At 35.5% G+C, this 21,382-nt stretch overlaps 1 protein-coding gene and 1 pseudogene across 1 annotated transcript; one reads left to right on the plus strand and one right to left on the minus strand.

Moving 5' to 3' along the window:
• The first annotated feature begins 10,478 nt into the window (after positions 1-10,478).
• Positions 10,479-15,269, plus strand: LOC120196367 (annotated as a pseudogene).
• A 2,919-nt stretch (positions 15,270-18,188) lies between these two features.
• LOC120196237 (uncharacterized protein At4g18257-like) lies at positions 18,189-20,182 on the minus strand. Its single transcript, XM_039198083.1, has 4 exons — positions 19,735-20,182; positions 19,323-19,655; positions 18,525-18,709; positions 18,189-18,290 (listed from the first exon to the last, which is right to left on the minus strand). Exons 1-3 carry the CDS (start codon positions 20,007-20,009, stop codon positions 18,550-18,552), a joined length of 768 nt encoding a protein of 255 aa, XP_039054014.1. The 5' UTR covers positions 20,010-20,182; the 3' UTR covers positions 18,189-18,290; positions 18,525-18,549.
• Between the last annotated feature and the right edge of the window lie 1,200 nt (positions 20,183-21,382).

Below are 21,382 nucleotides of genomic sequence, written 5' to 3' on the forward strand. Positions count from 1 at the left end.
CTCCCGAAACATCCAATGCTTCAGAACAAGTGAAAGCAAAAGGAAAAACCATGGTAATACCTCAGAAGGTATTTGAGGATGAATCCCTTCCAGCATTTAATGAGCCTGTGACAGAAAAACAAGCTCAAGAATTTTTGAAATTCTTGAAACATAGTGAGTATAGTGTGGTTGAACAACTACACAAACAACAAGCGAGAATTTCTATTCTTAATTTATTGATGAATTCAGAAGCACATAGAAATGCTTTGATGAAAATTCTCAATCAAACATTTATCCATGAAGATATATCCCTCAATAAACTTGACAGAATTGTGGGACATATAGCCGTTGACAATTACATAACGTTCACGGATGATGAAATACCGGAAGGCGGAATGGGGTCAGTAAAAGCTTTGAACATCACGACACATTGTCATGGTCATGTGTTGCCAGGAGTATTGATTGACAATGGATCCGCTCTCAACTTGATGCCTCTAGTCACACTTCAAAGAATGCATGTGGATCAATCACACATGAAGAGTTATCAGAATGTAGTGCGAGCATTTGATGGTACTCAAAAAGAAGTGCTTGGGAAAATGGAAATACCGTTGTTAATTTGACCAGTCGTGTACAGTATTGACTTTGTGGTGATGGACATCCACCCTACATATAATTGTCTATTAGGGAGGCCATGGATTCATTCAGCAGGAGCCGTTCCTTCTTCATTACATCAGAAATTGAAATTTGTTGTTGATGGACAACTAATATGCGTAGGAGCTGAAGAAGAAATCATTGCGTCGGTAACAAGTGATGTTCCATATATCGACACCAATGATGATGCTCTTGAATGCTCTTTCCGAGCTCTTGAATTTGTAAATGCAACTTTTATTGCAGAAGGAAGCAAAATTCCATATCCCAGATTGTCTGATTGCACCAAGATGACGGTACGACAAACTTTAGGCATCGGAGCTAAAGCTGGGAAAGGGTTAGGAAAGAATCTTCAAGGGATTTCAGTTCCTGTAAGTATAAAGATGAAGAAAGATCGTTTTGGGCTTGGGTTTAAGCCCAATTTTCAGCAAAAGAACAAAGAGATGAAAAGAAGATGTGAAGACAAAAAGGCAAGGTTGAAAGGGAAAGAAATCCTTTGGGAACATATGTTTTTCCCACAGTTGAAGACCACATTCATATCAGGGGGAACAATTAATGTAGAACAGCAGCTTGTTAAAGCCTTTAAAGAGGAAAAGTTGACGAAAGATCAAAATATAGTTGAAGAAGCTATGAATGGATTATTTATCAACATGATCATGAATGACAACAAGACTGGCAAATACTTGGATAGGATTCGCCCATGTTTTCCTGGAGAAACACTCAACAATTGGACCACTGAAGATCTTCCTATAGTTTTTAATATTAACGCAGAGTAATATTCAGAACTAATCTTTATGTTTAGCTCAAAAATATGAAAACTTTTTGTTATCTTGTAAAGGAAATTATGTTAATTATAAGAAATTTTCTTTAAAATTTTCAGATGGCAATCATTCTTTACATTTTCTTACATTTTTACATTTATTTATTTCATAAATTTACTATATTCTTTCGGAAATATGTCCGACTTAAATTTGCAGGGGTCACCATGTTAATAGCATGTTTATTCCTAAATTTAATCAAGAGATAAATTTAGAGCAACCTATATGTCTGGAAGAAATCAATGGGTGTGAGGATGAACCGGAATGTGATGTTCCTACTGAACTATTAAGATTGGTAGAAAAAGAAGACAAACAAATTCTACCCCACAAAGAAGAGATTGAGACTGTGAATTTGGGAACAGATGAAGAAATGAAAGAGGTGAAAATTGGTACTACTCTGACAATCCAGATAAAACAAGAATTGATAAATCTCCTTCAAGAGTTCAAAGATATCTTTGCCTGGTCTTATCAAGATATGCCTGGTTTAAGCATAGATATAGTGATACACAAGCTTCCAATCAATCCAGAATATAAACCGGTCCAACAAAAGCTCAGACGAATGAGGCCAGAAATGTTGTTGCAGATCAAAGAGGAAGTGATGAAACAGATCAATGCAGGTTTCCTCCAGGCAGCTAAATACCCAGAATGGGTAGCCAACATTGTTCCTGTACCAAACAAAAATGGGAAAGTTCGAATGTGTGTGGATTACAGAGATCTCAACAAAGCTAGTCCGAAAGATAGCTTTCCATTACCCCACATAGACACATTGGTAGACAATACTGCAGGACACACATGGTTTTCATTTATGGATGGCTTTTCAGGATATAATCAGATAAAAATGAATCCTGAAGACATGGAAAAAACAACATTTATAACCATGTGGGGCACATTCTGTTATAAAGTGATGCCATTTGGATTGAAAAATGCAGGGGCAACATATCAAAGAGCCATGGTAACTTTGTTTCATGACATGATGCACAAAGAGATTGAAGTATATGTAGATGACATGATTTCCAAATCCCGAACTGAAGAAGAACATATTCAAAATCTGAGAAAGCTTTTCCAGAGATTGAGGAAGTATCAATTAAAGCTCAACCCCGCAAAATGCACTTTCGGGGTAACTTCTGGAAAACTTTTGGGATTTATGGTCAGCAAAAAAGGAATCGAGATTGATCCAGATAAAGTAAAAGCAATTCAAGATCTTCCACCACCCAATACAAAAAAAGAAGTTCGAGGCTTTTTGGGAAGATTAAATTATATATCTCGGTTCATTTCTCAATTAACTGACAAATGTGATCCAGTGTTTAAATTACTTCGAAAGAACAATCCTGAAGTCTGGAATGAAGAATGTCAAGAAACTTTGGATATTATTAAGAAATATTTATCCAATGCCCCAATTTTAGTATCACCAATGCCTGATAGACCATTAATTCTCTACTTGACGGTCTTCGAAAATTCGATGGGATGTGTACTAGGACAGCATGATGAATCTGGAAGAAAAGAAAAAGCTATTTATTATCTGAGCAAGAAATTTACTGATTGTGAAATTCGATATCCACCAATACAAAAATTATGTTGTGCCTTGGTGTGGGCTACTCGAAGACTCAGACAATATATGTTATACCATACTACTTGGCTGATATCAAAACTTGATCCTTTGAAATTCTTAATGGAATCACCAGCTTTGACAAGCAGAATGGCTAGATGGCAGATGTTATTATCTGAGTTTGATATTGTATATGTCAACCAAAAATCAATAAAAGGAAGTGTAATAGCTGATTTTCTGGCCAGTCGTGTATCAAATGATTATCAGCCTTTGAGTTTCAATTTTCCTGATGAAGATTTGTTATGTATATCCATGAATGAAGAAGTCAGAACAAATGACACATCTGCATCTTGGAAGCTTTACTTTGACGGAGCATCCAATGCTTTGGGACGAGGAATCGGGGCAGTGTTAATTTCTCCAAAAAATGTTTATTATCCCTTTACAAGTAGACTGGAGTTCTTTTGCACCAATAACATGGCAGAATATGAAGCTTGTGTCATGGGATTGAAAGCAGCTATAGAAAGAAAAATCAAATGTCTCAAAATATATGGAGATTCATCGTTAGTGGTGTTTCAATTGCGAGGAGAATGGGAAACAAAAGATCCCAAATTATTGGAATACCGAAATTTTACCCTCGAATTAGTGAAAGAAATTGAGAAAGTTACCTTCAATTATCTCCCTCGAGAAGAAAATCAAATGGCAGATGCTTTGGCTACATTAGCTGCTATGTTTCAAGCAACTAAGAAAGTTGATATGATGCCAATCAAAATGCAAGTTTATGAAATTCCTGCACATTGTTATAGTGTGGAAGAAGAGGTAGATGGTAAACCATGGTATCATGATATTCTGCAATATATCAAAAATCAAAGTTATCCACCAAATGCATCGGAAATTGATAAAAGAACCTTGAGAAGAATGGCTGCTGGATATTTTCTTGATGGAGAGATTATGTATAGAAGAAGCAATGATCAAATGCTATTGAGATGTTTAAATACCAGCGAAGCTAAAAGCATCATTGAAGAAGTACACAGTGGAATATGTGGAACACATGCAAATGGTCTTTCCATGGCCAGAAAAATAATGAGATATGGATACTATTGGGCTACCATGCACACAGATTGCATTGATTATGCAAGGAAATGTCATAAATGCCAGATATATGCAGACAAGATTCATTTACCCCCATCTCCTTTACATGTAATGACAGCACCCTGGCCATTTTCTATGTGGGGAATAGATGTCATTGGTGCAATCACACCAAAAGCATCGAATGGACATTGTTTCATTCTTGTGGCAATTGATTATTTTACCAAATGGGTTGAAGCTGCTTCATATGCCAATATTAAGAGGTCCACAGTCTGTAAATTCATAAAGAAAGAGATAGTTTGCCGATATGGTCTACCAGAAAGGATCATTACAGATAATGCTCTGAACCTAAACAACAAAATGATGACCGAACTTTGTGCACAGTTTAAAATCAAACATGCAAACTCAGTGGCGTATCGTCCAAAGATGAATGGGGCAGTTGAAGCGGCAAACAAGAACATCAAGAGAATCATTACAAAGACCACTGAAACTTACAAAGATTGGCACGAGAAGTTACCTTTTGCTTTATATGCATACCGAACTACTGTTCGAACATCTACTGGGGCAACGCCTTTTTCTTTAGTCTACGGGATGGAAGTAGTCTTACCAATTGAAGTTGAGATTCCATCGCTTCGAATATTGAGAGAAATAAAATTGGATGAATCTGAATGGATCCAAGCTAGATTTGATCAATTGAACCTTATTGAGGAGAAAAGATTGAAAGCTATTTGCCATGGACAGATGTATCAAAAACGGATGATGAAGTCTCATGACAAAAAAGTACATCCAAGAGAATTCCAAGAGGGTGATCTAGTACTAAAAAAGATCTTGCCTATACATAAAGATTTCCGTGGTAAATGGATGCCTAATTGGGAAGGGCCATACATTGTAAAAAAGGCCTTTTCCGGAGGAGCATTGATCTTGGCAGAAATGGATGGAAAAATTCTGAGAAATCCAATAAACTCGGATTCTGTCAAGAAATATTATGCTTGAAGAAAAAAGAAAAAAGAAAGAAAAGATAAAAAAAGAAAAAGAAAAAAAGAGAAAAAAGAAAAAAAGAGAAAAAGAGAAAAAAGAAAGAAAAAGGAAAAAGGGGGTCAAGGTGAAAACCCACAAAGGGCATCTTGTAACCAAAAGAAGGATTTGAGTTGAAAACCTGAAAAGGAGGCTCAAATGCATGTTGATATTAGGCATCTGGCAATTGAACCCTTTTAAGATTTTGACAGTTTGGGAGAAACTTCACATCTACAAGCATTTTGACAACGTTTGAGATCTTCCAGACAAAAGCTTATATCATTACTCTAAATTGTGTCAATTTGATTAATTTAGAAATACTTATGCTAATAATTTGTTGAGACATTTGAATTTTTATCAATCTTATGCTTGTCATAACTTTGAATACAATTCTATCTATTTCAAGTTCAATTTATTTGAGATTCAATTTATTTTCGAAAATTCAATTTATTCTTCTATGAATTAACATAATTTTGAAATAAGTTAAAGATTTCTGAATATCACTTTATGTTAATACTTTTAAATGCATGGAATACAAAGTAAACCAATCATCATCATCATAAATCCATGAACAAGTCATTATTTGCTCTCTGGATATATAGAGTAACATTTGTTACAGTATTCTAAAAGTTGAGGATGACCAGTTTTACTGTTAACTAAATCGTTCCATGGTTTGAAAAGAATGGGATATATTGGAACAGCAGAAGAGACAGTTGTCGTAGCAGTCATTGCAAGAAAATGCACCAATAAAAATTTTCTAGTTCATCATGATGATGTTTATTGCTTCCATCAAGATTGTTACACGGGATGCTACCGACAACAAGGTCGAATTCGACAAATCTACTCATCAATTGCTCCAATCGATCATCATTCAGTTCTTGCACATCTGCTTTCAAAAGTATGCCAAGACAGTAAAAGGCAACTTCTGCATCATTAATCCCAGAGAAAAGAGACAAGACATTGATATCACTGGGAAACATGTCTCTATACAGATTATTGTGCATGGTTTTTAGAGAAACCTAGAAGCATTTCCACCTCATCAGGTTCAAGTGGAGCAACTTTATTCCTTCTAACCCATACTAGATTCCATTTTCAGCACTCATCAAGAACATACTTTTGGACATTCGAATGTGATTCATTGTTATAAGCTTCAAGAGCCTTACAGATCCTTTCTATCAATTTGGAACTTCCTATACATATTTATAAACAGTTCAACTTTGTTCTTGGATCCCAGGAAGGCCATCATTTCTTTGTCAATGGAAAAGCATCAGCACATGGAGGAAGCAGAATAAAGAGAAAATCTGCTCTTAATTGGCAGAATTATGAATATATCCCTTGTCAGTGTAGTAGCATGAAAATGTTTCGAATCAACAAATTATGGCTTTACATCTAATAAGTACTGTGATATCCCAGTCCAAACATTAACTGGAACAAATAAATGTGCTCATAGCATCTTCTGGAAGTGTTCTTTGAGTTATCTGATCTGGTTTGGCAGAACCAATCATTGAAATTGAAAGATGAATGTGCTCATAGCATCTTCTGGAAGTGTTCTTTGAGTTATCTGATCTAGTTTGGCAGAACCAATCATTGAAATTGAAAGATGAATGTGCTCATAGCATCTTCTGGAAGTGTTCTTTGAGTTATCTGATCTGGTTTGGTAAAACCAATCATTGAATTTGAAAGATGAATATGCTCATAGCATCTTCTGGAAGTGTTCTTTGAGTTATCTGATCTGGTTTGGTAAAACCAATCATTGAATTTGAAAGATGAATGTGCTTATAGCATCTTCTGGAAGTGTTCTTTGAGTTATCTGATCTGGTTTGGCAGAACCAATCATTGAAATTGAAAGATGAATGTGTTCATAGCATCTTCTGGAAGTGTTCTTTGAGTTATCGGATCTGGTTTGGTAAAACCAGTCATTGAATTTGAAAGATGAATGTGCTCATAGCATCTTCTGGAAGTGTTTTTTGAGTTATCTGATCTGGTTTGGTAAAACCAATCATTGAATTTAAAAGATGAATTTGCTCATAGTAGAAATAAGGAGACCCAATAGCATCTTCTGGAAGTGTTCTTTGAGTTATCTGATCTGATTTGATATAAAACCCAGGACCAATCATTGGAATTAAAAGATGAATTGCATGATCGTCTTCATTAAGAAGTTTCTTTTCAAGCTTCTTTTGCTTATTCCTTTCCCAAAAATCATAGCCCAAGTTTCGCCTTTTCTTGTAATTGGGATCATTGCATAATGGCTTCCCATCTTTTACTGGAAGAAATACGTCAGCAGCCTTAGCCATTCGAGCAGCATATATAAAATTTGTCAATTCTGCAATTGATGAATCTGAACCACATCTCTCCATGGCTATTGAAGCTTCAGCATCTGAGAATCCCATTTTTGTCAAGTATAACAGTTTATTCTCCTCATCAGAATCAGAATTCAAGATTTCTCGGTATTAAAAGAACTATCGATATTTGTGAAATCATCTTGAAAGGTCATTTCATAATCAGATGAGTTGTTATCAGAATCAACATGTCACATGCAGGCAAGCTTTTCAGGAGCCTATACTATTGAGTTTTATTCTCAAGAGATTTTGTGACATTATATCTACATTTGTCAAAGATGATAGATTCTCTGATATGAAGAAGAAAGATTTATTGGGTTTCTACAATTGAAGAAATATTCAGTTCACCAATCTGAAATCAAATAACTTAACAATCATGCATCATATTTAGGCATTTGCAAAAATAGGTGCATTTTCATTCATTCTCATCCATGTTGAATTTTGACAGGAATTTCAAAGATTTTAGCAAAAATTTAAATTCATCACTTGATGGATCAGCTTTTCCAGTTCGAGTTCATAATGAGAAGAACTCATCTGAAGAAGGATGAAGAAGTTCATAATGAGAAGAATTTGTTCAACCTTTTGCTCAAATCTATCACTTGATGGATTATCTTTTCCAGTTCGAGTTCATAATTAGAAGAACTCATCTGAAGAAGGATGAAGAAGTTCATAATGAGAAGAATTTGTTCAACCTTTTGCTCAAATCTATCACTTGATAGATTAGCTTTTCCAGTTCGAGTTCATAATGAGAAGAACTCATCTGAAGAATGATGAAGAAGTTCATAATGAGAAGAATTTGTTCAACTTTTTGCTCAAATCTATCACTTGATAGATTAGCTTTTCCAGTTCGAGTTCATAATGAGAAGAACTCATCTGAAGAATGATGAAGAAGTTCATAATGAGAAGAATTTGTTCAACTTTTTGCTCAAATCTATCACTTGATAGATTAGCTTTTCCAGTTCGAGTTCATAATGAGAAGAACTCATCTGAAGAAGGATGAAGAAGTTCATAATGAGAAGAATTTGTTTAACTTTTTGCTCAAATCTATCACTTGATAGATTAGCTTTTCCAGTTCGAGTTCATAATGAGAAGAACTCATCTGAAGAAGGATGAAGAAGTTCTAATGAGAAGAATTTGTTCAACCTTTTGCTCAAATCTATCACTTGATGGATTATCTTTTCCAGTTCGAGTTCATAATGAGAAGAACTCATCTGAAGAAGGATGAAGAAGTTCATAATGAGAAGAATTTGTTCAATCTTTTGCTCAAATCCATCATTTGATGGATCAGCTTTTCCAGAGAAAGTTCATAATGAGAAGAACTCATCTGAAGAAAGAAGAATAAGTTCATAATGAGAAGAATTTGTTCAACCTTTTGTTTAAATTCATCATTTGATGGATTAACATTGCCAGGTAGAGTTCATAATGAGAAGAACTCGTCATCTGAAGAAGAAGAAATTCATAATGAGAAGAGTTTGTTCAATCTTTTGCTCAAATCCATCATTTGATGGATCAGCTTTTCCAGAGAAAGTTCATAATGAGAAGAACTCATCTAAAGAAAGAAGAATAAGTTCATAATGAGAAGAATTTGTTCAACCTTTTGTTTAAATTCATCATTTGATGGATTAACATTGCCAGGTAGAGTTCATAATGAGAAGAACTCGTCATCTGAAGAAGAAGAAATTCATAATGAGAAGAATTTGTTCAACTTTTTGCTCAAATCCATCACTTGATGGAGCAGCTTTTCCAGAGAAGTTCATAATGAGAAGAACTCATCTGAAGAAGAAGAAGTTCATAATAAGAAGAGCTTGTTCAACTTTTTGCTCAAATCCATCACTTGATGGAGTAGCTTTTCCAGAGAAGTTCATAATGAGAAGAACTCATCTGAAGAAGAAGAAGTTCATAATAAGAAGAGCTTGTTCAACTTTTTGCATAATTCTATCACAGAAGGAGATAGATTAGCATCAGCCTTTCCAGAGAAAGTTCATAATGAGAAGAGCTTATTTAACCTTTTGAATGACTCTATTACAGAAGGAAATAGGTCAACATCATCCCCAGCAGAAGGTTCATAATGAAAAGAACTCATCTGAAGAAAGAGAAGAATTTATTCAACATTTCCATATTAATCAAGTGAAGTCAAATGAAAAAACTTATTATCTTTTCGTATTTGCTCTATTCTTGTTAACACAAGAAAAAGCAAAGAGGGGCAGCTGAAGATACTCATTTTTTTCATTTAAATATTATTTATATTATTATTATTATTATTATTATTATTATTATTATTATTACTAATATTATTATTTATTATTAATATTATTATTAAATATTATTACAAGCCCAAATCCAACAGTAACCGGCCCAAATCCAGAAGCCCAATGAAAACCCTAAACCATATTAGGGTTTCCCTCTTCCCAGCCGCCTTAGCTTGCTGCCGTTGGATCTGGCAAGATCCAACGGTCCAGAGATACCCAACAAGGAAGCCCTAGGGTATCATAACCCTAGGGACACGTCCCAGCTGCCAGTGCCACGCCGCGACGCCGCCGCCTTGCTGAAGAATCCAGAAGCTTTGTTGCTTCAACACTAACCGCACACGTCTCCCCAAATGGTGAGTCACCACTGGAAGTCCGGTGACTCACCGAAGAGCCCTTTTGGGACCGGTCCGATGGCCACACCGGTGATGGCTATAAAGCCATCACCCCATCTGCGAGCAAAAAAAGGAGGAGAGACAGAGAACACAACAGAGACGAGGAGACCAAGAGAAATACAGAGAAACAAGATACTAAAAAAAAACTACCAACGATCTCAACAACAACGCAGCAAATAAACAGAAAAGAAAGAAAAGAAAAAGAAAGAAGAGAAACTTACCGAGGAAGCCCCGACCACCGGACCTCACCAAAACCATCGAAAAACCGAAGGTATATTTCTTAGATTTGCTCCGATCGGGAGCCGTTTAAAAGAAAAAGTCATCGGGACCGTCATTAGGTGATGGTCCGATCTATGTTTTAGTATAAAAAAAAAATTTCCGGCCACCGAAGGCGGTGGCCGGCGGCGATGGCTGGCGGCGGACGAACACCGGCAGACGGATGCCGGCCGTCTGGCTTCTCTCTATTTTAGAGAGAAGCGAGAGAGAAATTACTCTCTCAGAGAAGAGAGAGAGAGAGAATAGAGAAATGAAGGCTGGCCCTTCGGGCCAGCCGTTTTGGACCTTAAATAGGCCTTCCCGAACGACGTCGTTTCGGGAAGGACTATTCATGTAATTAAATAATAGTTAAACCCCGTCCGAAGCCATTCCAACTTGTAAATTTTACATTTTAATCACTAAATCGAGTTTATAATCCTTTTAATTTGATCTTTAAATTTTAGTTTTATTTATTTTAGTCCTTTATATTAAAATAATATATTTAGGATAAATAACAGATTTAATCCCTTAATTTTAATAAATAATATTTTTAATCCCTAGTTTATATTTTTAATTTATTTTAATCTTATATTCGAATTTTAGATAAGTTTATTTTAGTCACTAAATTATTAAATAAGAAAATAGCATGTTTAATCCCTGTAATTTTGATTAATTATGAATTAGGTTTTTAATTTTAATTTTACTATAATTTAGTCATTTATTTTAAATATTTTTTTATTTTATTGCTTTTAAATATATAGCTCTAATTGTATTTTTTAAATTTTACTTGTTTATATATTTAAATATTTTTATTATGTAGTCATAAATATATATAATAAATAAATATTTATTTTAAATAAATTATTTTAATATTTATTTTTCAATATCGAAGAAAAGGACAGTCTTAATACAACTGGATGTCCTATTCTGTATTTTAAAATTAAAAATTATAAAAAATATTATTTAATTTAAATTAATATTTATCAATATCAAAGAAAAGAGCTGTCTTAAGGCACCTAGAAGTCCTTTTCTGATATTTTTAAATATTTTTTATATAATTTTGAAATAATAGGATTATAAATTAAATATATTTTGAATTTTTTTAATTTTTAATAATAGAGACAATTTATAATTAAAAAGTACCAATTTTGGGTGTTGTAGGGGTGCTAATCCTTCCCTAAACGTAATCGACCACGAATCCCTTTTTATTATTAAAAAGAACGAATTTTTGGTTATAAACGCAGATCAGTTCATTTTTTTATTGGTGTTTTCTTAAAACTCTTTTAAAAAAATAATTTTTAGGTATTCGACCTACATGACCCAAAAGGTCGATGGCGACTCCCAAATTATTTTCAAAACCATTTATTCACATCAATTTTTCACCAAATAAATATTTCGTGTCCGGACGAAAACCAGTTACGACAATGCTGATAGGAAGAAAGATATCAGCCAATTCTTGTCTCAAGATGTACTTCCCCCCAACCCTTCCCTTTTCTAGTTCTCTTCCATTTGTTCTTTTGTTTTTTTATTTTTGAAAATGTATTCTTATTATAAACTTACCAATCTTTCATTTTTTTCTTGTTTGATCTTTAGATTTACCGAGATGAAATCAAGGCGATGATAAATCACAAGCGCCGCCGCCTCATCGTCAACATCTCCGATCTCCACTCTTTTAATAACCTGGCTCCTAGGTCCGCTGTTTTTTTTCCTTTTTCTCTTCCCTTGTATTTTTTCCTTCACTTTAAGCGTTGGCTAATTTAAACTCATTTAGGTTTTTGTTCTGAGTTTTTAGGATTCTGAAGAATCCGAGTGAATTTATGCAACCATTTTGCGACGCCCTGACGGAAGCTGCTAAAAGCATTGACCCAAATTACTTGAAAGAAGGGGAAACTGTTCATGTGGGATTCGAAGTTCCTTTTGTTTCTCGTCGCGTCACTCCCGGAGAGCTCCTTTCCGAATTCATTGGTTCCATGGTGTGTGTCGTTGGCATTGTCACCAAATGTACGATTACTCGACCCCCCCTCGCCCTCTTTGTTTTCCTTCTAATTTGAAGTATAATTACATAATTCTTTGTTTGTTCATATAATGTGCTAAAGCTGAATGTTGTGATTTTGATAAAAGCGGATACATTCTTTGAGAGTTGCTTAGTTTGGATTTTTAAAGTTCATTCTGATTTTTGGAAACTTTGCCAATCCATTCTTTTGCTGCGTTCTGCTTTGTATATATTTAACATGATTCTATCTCAATTTTGGTTCTCTGGTAAGACCAAAGGTTGTCAAAAGTGTTCATTTTTGTCCTGCCACTGAAAACTTCACCGTTCGGGAATATCGAGACATTACGTCCAACAATGGTTTGCCAACTGGGTCTGTGTATCCTACCAGGGTAATTTCCGTTGTTTAGATCTCCTCATATCAGTGTGGCTATTGGATTAAGCATTGTCTCATGGGACATGGGGTAATATTCTTTCAGGATGAAAATGGCAACTTATTGGTGACTGAATATGGTTTGTGCCATTACAAAGATCACCAAACCTTATCAATTCAGGAAGTACCTGAAAATGCTGCACCTGGCCAGATTCCTTGAACCTTTGATGTCATAGTTGAGGATGACCTGGTTGATTCATGCAAACCTGGAGATCGTGTGGCTATTGTAGGGATATATAAAGCTCTTCCAGGAAAAACCAAGGGAAGCGTCAATGGTGTTTTCAGGTATCACTTATGCAGTGCATCATTTGAAAGTAATTCTTCTTGAATAAGTTGCAAATACAAGTACCATTACATTCGCAGACCAAAATACCCGATAACTACGTTCAAGTAAAAAATTACAACATAATCTTGAATGAGCAATTTTCATTACATTAATTCTTATTCCTTATAGTTAGAGTTTTTTCAATTTCTGATCCTGAATGAGCAATTTTCAAATGCAGGACTGTTCTTATAGCTAATAATGTCTCTCTTCTGAACAAAGAGGCTAATGCACCTATCTACAGCCCAGAAGACCTGAAAAATATTAAGGAGATAGCTGAGGAAAATGACACATTTGACCTGCTTGGTAACTCTCTTGCACCTTCAATATATGGGCATTCCTGGATAAAGAAAGCTGTGGTTTTACTGATGCTTGGTGGAGTGGAAAAGAATTTGAAGAATGGCACTCATTTACGAGGGTTTGTTGCACTCTTACATTTTATGTGTCTTTGGAGTTATATGTCCGATAAATAACTTGCCTGCTGATTGTTATTCCTTCCTTTCTACTGCCACTTGATTCTTCTCTGTTTATACTTTATTCAACTATACGTCTGTCTTAGATTAGGTAAACTATTGACATTAACTAAATTGCAACAGTTTATGCAGAACTCAGAAATGGCAGTTCAAATGCAAAGGTTTGTTTTCATAATCAACTAACAAATACCTTGATATACCTACCTCAGTTGGTAATTCTAATATTAGACTGGTATTTGTAGACTGATGGAACTCTTCCAATTACAGCTAGAACTTTGGTAACAATTATTCGTCTGTCAACTGCTCATGCAAAGTTGAAGTTGAACAGGAAGGTAATCAATTCTTCAAAATAAAGAAGCCATTTATTGTAATGTGATGGTATTTGGGATTTGTGTCCATGTTCATATAATTTTCATTTTCAAAACTTTCTTTTATTACTCATTAAATTCCATTTTTATTCTTTAGGATCAACTGTAATCACAACTATTATGGTGATTTTATATTTATTTGAATCGCATGTTTTGTCCTTCTTGGGGTTCATTCATTATATTTCCTTTTGTATTCATTTAGGCTTTATGGATTTTATTCATACTTCCCTTGCAAGATGACTTTTCATGGCAGGTTAGAAAAGTTGTTGTTGATGCTGCTCTGAAAGTTCTAAATTTTGCTATTTATCATAAAGAATTGACTGAAATGGACTTTGAAGAAGGGAGAAAACGAAGAGCTGATCACCAAGGGTGAGCATGCTATAATCCTTTTAAAAAAATATGGATTTTACAAGAGCAAAATAAAGCATTACTTTTGGATTATCTTAATAATGTAGAAATATTTCCTTTTAAATTTGTGGCTCGCCTTCTATTCTTTTTTTGCTTTAATTAGCCCAACTGCAGATGCTATGGAAGTAGATGATCCTCCAATAGCTGAGCGGGCTACTGCTACAGGCTCTATCGAAAGGTCAGAGACCTAATAAACACATCAATTATCCCTCGGAATCAGCTCTACTGTATAATTTCACATGTTCATTTGATGTTCCTTTTTGTGTCTCCTTGTTGATGGATTGCAGAATTGAAGCTTTTAAAGCTATATTTGGTCAGCATATGCGTGGGAACCACAAGGATCCTAAAACTATTGCAGAAGTAAAGGATGTTGTCAACGTTGGAGCTGATGTCCATTACTGAAGGGCTGAAATCATGTCTATATTAGAGGTAATGTGCACAGATATGGTTGTCTGAGATGAGAATAGTAGTATGAAGTTTTGATATTCTAAATGATGAATGGCCTTTCTTTATCCCCTTATTGGTTATAACATTTTGAAGATCATATCTACTGGAGCTTCAGACTACAAAGTTACATGATCTGTTTTCCAACTTGCCAATTAGGCAGGTTATGTTGTAAATTTGTAATGACGTCCACTTTTTTCACAATTTTCAGAAATTGCAAGATGATAATATATTGATGATAGCTGGAGAAACCGTGCATATGATTAGTTTGAGATTGTAAGAGAAGACCTAGATTAGCCAAACTAAGCGGGTATGGAGCTGCTCTTCTGTCGTGCAATCATGTAGCGGCACTATGGGAGTGAGGATGGATCAGTTTCAGTCTGGTTTACAAAATTCATGATTTAGTCTAAGATTATCTTTTAGGGTATAGTTGATGCTCTGTGTATTACTACTTAGTTTATTTCGATCATTTAATGTTTTTTATCCTATCAATTTATTAATTGGCAATGCGATCATTTATATGTATGAAAAGTCAGTGGAAAAGCAAAATTGAAAAATAATAAATAAATTATCAACTCATGTTAACGCTTTAAACCCGAGCAATACAGAACGAAACATTACATTGACAAAGCAATGATTTTTCTCTCCTGGAAGAAAATTATTTGGAAATTCAAAAGAAACAGGCAAATACAACCATAGAAGCCAAGGCAGCAACAAGTGCAGCCGGAACACCCATAGCCCCTGCACCACTTTCCATTGGTGACGGTGCAATTACTCCTTGATCCTCCCTCAAAGCTGCCTCTCCGCTCGCGAAAACAGCAAGCACCGTGATGTAGGCAATCAAGACTATGCTCATTTTTCTGCCCTCCATTTCTAATCAACTCAGCTAAACCAATACCAAGTGAGAGAGCTAACTGAAACGAAACCGACTTCAAATGGTTTTTATAGACCAAGACCAAGCTGCATTACTCTAATGATAATACTATTTTTGCCAGATTTGTTTAGCTGGTTTAACCACAAACAAAATCTTTCAAAGGCACTGTACTCTGTTGTCATTTAATTATTTTATTTTATTTTATTTTCCCTTTGTTAACTGTATACCAGCCTGAACTTACTCATTGGATAATTGGGTTTTGGTTGAATTATTCATGGAAACTTGAACTTATATTTTAAAAAATTCCCCCCTCCCTTAATCATTGTCAATCAGTTTATTGGCAACTTGTAAATGGGGAGCATGCTAGAGAATCACCTTAAACATTTTTTACAATGATAAAATAGACATTATATGGGCATCTTAAGACATCATTTTAGATATAAAGTAATATGGGTTAGTAGCCTTGATTAAATTTTACATGGGCAGTGTTTGGTTTATTTAGCACCTTTCTTTGTAAACAATTTATTGCTTTTGGGAGCAGAATACACTAAACATAGCAGCAAAAAAGAGATTAAAAATCATAATAGATATTTTATATCGGGGCCAGGTTCAAAATATGTCGAATACAATAAGAGATCCAAATTGCATGGAAATTAATCTGATCAAATTACAAAACAAACTGTTTTGGGCCATGAAATTTTAGAGAGATCCCAACAATACAATGGCAAATTACAACTCGTTGGTTAACTTTTTAGCAAAATAAACAAAAAATGGCAAAACCTTTCTACCAAGAAATTACCTTACATGATGAACAACATTCTGGATAGCCGGAAAAAAATTCAACAACCCGAAGATCAGCTAAGAGAGATTGAGGTTCTCATAATCTCAGCTCAAGACCTCAAGAACGTGAAGCACTTGACCAAAATGAAAGCATACGCAGTAGTCTACGTGGAAAAGGACGTTCACGTGACCAAAACCCACATAGACGAGCACGGAAGGACCAACCCCACTTGGAACGAGGTGGTGAAGGTGAAGTTCCACGCGAAGCTGGCGGAGAACGACGTGTTGGCAGCGGTGAACGTCGACATATGCGCGCATGGCCACGTGAGGGAGAAGCCAGTTGGGAGTGCGAGGGTTTTGCTTTGCAATGTGTTGAAAAGAGGGGATGCTTCTGAGCCGGCCGATAACCCAATTCGGCGCTTGACGGTGCAGGTTTGGAGGAGTTCGGTTAGGCCACAAGGGTTGCTTAACTTGTGGGTTCCGCCAACTGGGAGGTTCTTGATGAGGAGAGAGAGTGTCGTTTAGCGTGAAGGAGGTGGACGAGGAAGAAATGGCTGAAACAGAGTTGGTGAAGGCGCTCGGAGGAGGGGTGAGTAATGGCGGTGAAGGTGGTTGCTGTTCTTGTATGTGCATGAAAGACGTGTGTCAAAATAAAACTTTTGTTTAGTAGTAATACAGTTGTGTTTTTTTTGTTCTCCAGTGATATCGAGTAATATTACAAATTGTAGGTTAAGACATGTTTGAAGGTTGAGAAGAAAATGAATGCTAATCTTTATGAAGTATGTCATTCTAACTTCATGTACAACTTCTTTTTCTCCCCTAAATGATGTCTCATGTTTTGCATCGTTGGAACTTGGAAAGCATATTTAATCCCCATATGAGTTGATGGGGTTCTTTACTAAAAACATATTTGAGAAGAAAGTTTGGGAACGTTTGCTAGTCATTTTGGACTTTTAGCCCATATGGATCAGAGCTTATAATGGATCTTTGGTTTCACTTCTTAGAAACGATGGGTTCATCATTTTTTCTTCAAATTTCATTGAAGAGGTTAGAACTAACATAGCAAGTTCGCAACCAGCCGCCGTTACTTCCTCCGTGACCAAATGGCCAAGGCGCTGGTCTACGGAACCATTTATTATGAATCTAATCTTCAACGTAGCCGATAAAAAGATGACTCCGTGGCCCAATAAGGCGCTGGTCTACGGAACCAGAGATTGTGGGTTCGATCCCCAGCGGAGTCGTACATCACAGAAGATAACAATTTTAAGAATTAATAATTTTCAAAAAAAATAAATTATCCGCCGTTAGTTCTACATTTGGCTCCGTGGTTCAGTGTATAAGGCGCTGGTCTACGGAACCAAAAACTCTGGGTTTGATCCCCAGCGGAGTCACTAATGTTGAAAATTTTGTTTTTGCTCTCTCCTGTTAGAATTCTCACTAAGCAGACCCCGGAACAGACATCATGACCCAAACCCAGCGGAGAAGGCATCTCCGTTATTTTTTTGTAACTTCAATGTTCTGCTTCTGTTTTCTCAAAATAAAACTTCATATCAAAGAGCAATTGCCATATAAAATCAATCATCAATACCATGAAATTGATTTCAGCAAATATTTCAATTGCTAATTTTTACAGTTACAAAGCATATCTAAATCCCAACATTCAACTTCTATCAAATTTAGCCTGCTGACAGTTAATAAAAATCTGACATAACCCCTATAACATGATCATTGGCTAAAATGTGTTCTGTTGGGAAATCCGAACTCGTTATGATTTTCTACGCCAATGCTGCAAACTCCTGTACTAGTCAACCACAATATGAAATGAATTTTGACAGCAAAATCAGCCTCAACCAAAAAGGACAGAAACGTGGACTGCAATCACAATATGTTTGATAAGAATGGTGAAAACGACAGTGAATATATCTATTCAAGTGAGGAAAAACTAAAAATTGTTATGCTATAAGTTAATAAACAATAAAAGGGGGGGGGGGGGTCATGTTTTCATTCCAGAAAGAACCGATGATGGAGCCTATGGAATGCTTGTGCTTAGACAAAGCAACTACTCATAGATTAAAAGCCCAATCCTTGCTAATAAAAGCAATGCACAGATCACCTTTCCATCTCTACCCAATCAAGTTTGTTCTGTTTTTGGTGCAGATTTCAGCTTCTCCAGTTGTTTCCGAAGATAAGCTTGCCTGAGTTTCTCGCGACGAGCCATTGCTTGCTCCTGCCTTCGTAATTTAAGCTCAGACACCCTCTCCCTCTCTTGATTTGCTTCTTCATGAACTTCTCTGTTAACAAACATCAATTAAATATTTTAAGGCTTTCATTTTTAGTATGAGTAATCCAAACACATTCTTTTTAGCTTAAGTTTGAAGTTCATATTTTTAATCATTATTCATTACTTTCAATCTTCTGTAATGTCTTAGATAACCATATTCACATATCAACTTTTCTACATAGTGTGATCATGGACTACCGACAATCATATTCATTTTACCACTCCATCAGGCAAATAAATCATTAAGAACAAGCAAGATGAAAACAACCAGCCAGTTATTGAGTGTAGCAACGAATTCAAGAAGGGGTAGCAACTCTGGGCTATTCACCAACAATCGATTCCCACATTTATCTTAAAATTATACAGAATTTAACCTTAAATCCATGTGCACTCCACAATGTATAATGTCAGGTGATCTACGGCTAATGATGGGAACGGATGAAACAACTTGGTACTAGAAGAATTGCTTCACTACACTAACTGGTTAAATCTTTTAGACCTCAAATAAACTATAATCAAAAGCTACAGGCAACAGGAACATAGTAAACTCCATCAAACATTTCATGACTAAGTTAGCATGAATTGAAATAAGATTACCTAAAAAGAAAACTTTAAATCCTCACCTTACAAAACGCTTATGCTCATCGTTGTCAATGATTCCAGCTGTTCTTCCAGGCCCTACAAACTTGGTGTTAAACAAAGAAGCACCGTCATCATTCTCAGCGCCTTCATCTCCTGCTTGTAAATTATCCGAAGCATGATTACATGATTCAAAACGAGGCTGCTGGGATTCCTCCTCCTCAATGCCCTTCCTGAAAAAATCAACACAATAGTTCTCCTTATCTTCCTCATCCGACAACTCCCCTCTCATTAACTTATCATATAATTCAGCTTTCTTCTCCAGTGCCGCGTAACTGGCTGATCCATCCTTCACCGCCTTCAGTTCCAGCTTGTCCCTATAATCAAATGAACAAAATTGAGAGACCCAAAATGAAAAAAAAAATATATAAAGAGGCTAATAATGAAGCAAAATACTTGAGGGCGCGAGCGTCAACGCCGGAGTTCTTGAAGGAGAAGGTATCGTGAGGGGCGATTTTTTTCTTGGCGCGGTGGTACTCAACATCGGGACCGTTTAATTCCTTGGATTTCTTGGATTCTTCCTGGGATTTGTAGAGATGGGCTTTGAGTTCGAGGATGGAGGAGGCGCCGACGCCTTCGATAGCGCGGTGCTTCTTGGGCATGATCGAAGATTCCGTTAGCCATCCTAGCGACTCCACCACCACCCTCTTCTTTTTTTCTTCATCCACCATCTTCCCCTACGATTCAGATATCCACTATATTCTCTCTACTCCTGAGATTTCTATTGCTAAGAAACGAAATAATTTATGAGCAACAAAAATTTCTGCATCTGTCGTCGTAATTGCCTGCTTTCAAAATCCCCCAAGGATGAAAAGATCTCGAATCGTCCACCCAAGAAAATTTCGGGTCGGGTTGTTTATAATTATGGATAAATACAGACGCGTGAAAACACGCGGATTAGCTGACTTGCAGGTCTGGGCTTTCTGGATTTAAGAATGTTCCATTTTGGGTTCTAAAGAATTGGGTCTTTCTCTTCGGACTTTAATGTGCAAAACTAATTATTTTCTTCTATTATGAAATGCCGGTGCCCCTTTCAACTTATTTCTCTCTTACTCATTTTATTGCTAAATAAAATTCCTTTTCATACATGAAATTACGTACAAACCATTTTGTCTCGCAATCATTATTATATATATATGCTTGTCAAGCACATTAAGCTTTCGTAATCACCAAGAGGATCAACTCGTCTTTTCCTCTAAACGGCTTGAGCCACAGGAATTCAATATTATTTCTTCCTTTGTGATCAAACCGCCAGCAGTTTCCCAAGAAAGCTGTATAAGGATTGTGCCTTCTCAAGGTTAATTTATAAAATCCGTAAATTTAATTGAATTGTTTGAATATAATATATGCAGTCCCCACGGCATATACTCATAAACAAATATATCTTAATTATTTTTCCTTAATATTTTAATCAGTTGATGAACCCCAGCAGAGTCAAACAAATTCAATGTCCTTCAATATTGCTTCTTCGGGTGGAGAAAATGCTGTGGGAAATAAATAAATAATAGTTGTTTCCTCGTAAAGGAAATGTGCATAAATAATATATATACAGATTACTTGCCAGCGAAAGTGAAGTTGTTTATTGTCAATTCAAATTACATTCATGCCAACTCAACCGATGAATTTAACCATATAATATGCTAATTAAGCTATTGGTATAAAATTGTTCATTGATTCCGGGAAGAAACTACCCATCTCTGTATATGAAAAGACGAGAAAAATATATATATTATTTCATAATTTGTATGGCTAATCAAAGAATAATAAAGTTTGCTGATCGAGTTTATTTCAGTTCATAAAATTATTATATATTTTTCTAGCCCCACGTATCAAATCACCATTCTTATTTTTACGAGTCAAGTATAATTTATTTATTTTTAAAAAAAGTATTAAAATATTTTTATAAATTATTTTTTTATGTAAATAGAAGTTCGTTAGTTTTATTTTAAAAAAATGTATCACTAACTATACTCTCTCTCCTATTTTCTTCACCTAACTTTCAATTTACTCACTAAAATTTATAAATTGAATCATTTTGCTCACT

This window comes from Hibiscus syriacus, unplaced genomic scaffold, assembly GCF_006381635.1.
Source record: "Hibiscus syriacus cultivar Baekdansim isolate YM2019G1 unplaced genomic scaffold, ASM638163v2 tig00117032_pilon, whole genome shotgun sequence".
NCBI classification, from domain to species: Eukaryota; Viridiplantae; Streptophyta; class Magnoliopsida; order Malvales; family Malvaceae; genus Hibiscus; species Hibiscus syriacus.

What these genes read in the sequence shown, in the direction of transcription:
- LOC120196237 (XM_039198083.1), bottom strand. Translation starts at nt 20,009, where the DNA reads ATGGTGGATGAAGAAAAAAAGAAGAGGGTGGTGGTGGAGTCGCTAGGA. An exon ending in GTTGACGCTCGCGCCCTCAA is followed by an intron (nt 19,656 to 19,734) that starts GTATTTTGCTTC and finishes ATTTGATTATAG; the next exon opens with GGACAAGCTGGAACTGAAGG. An exon ending in GAGCATAAGCGTTTTGTAAG is followed by an intron (nt 18,710 to 19,322) that starts GTGAGGATTTAA and finishes GTTTGTTAACAG; the next exon opens with AGAAGTTCATGAAGAAGCAA.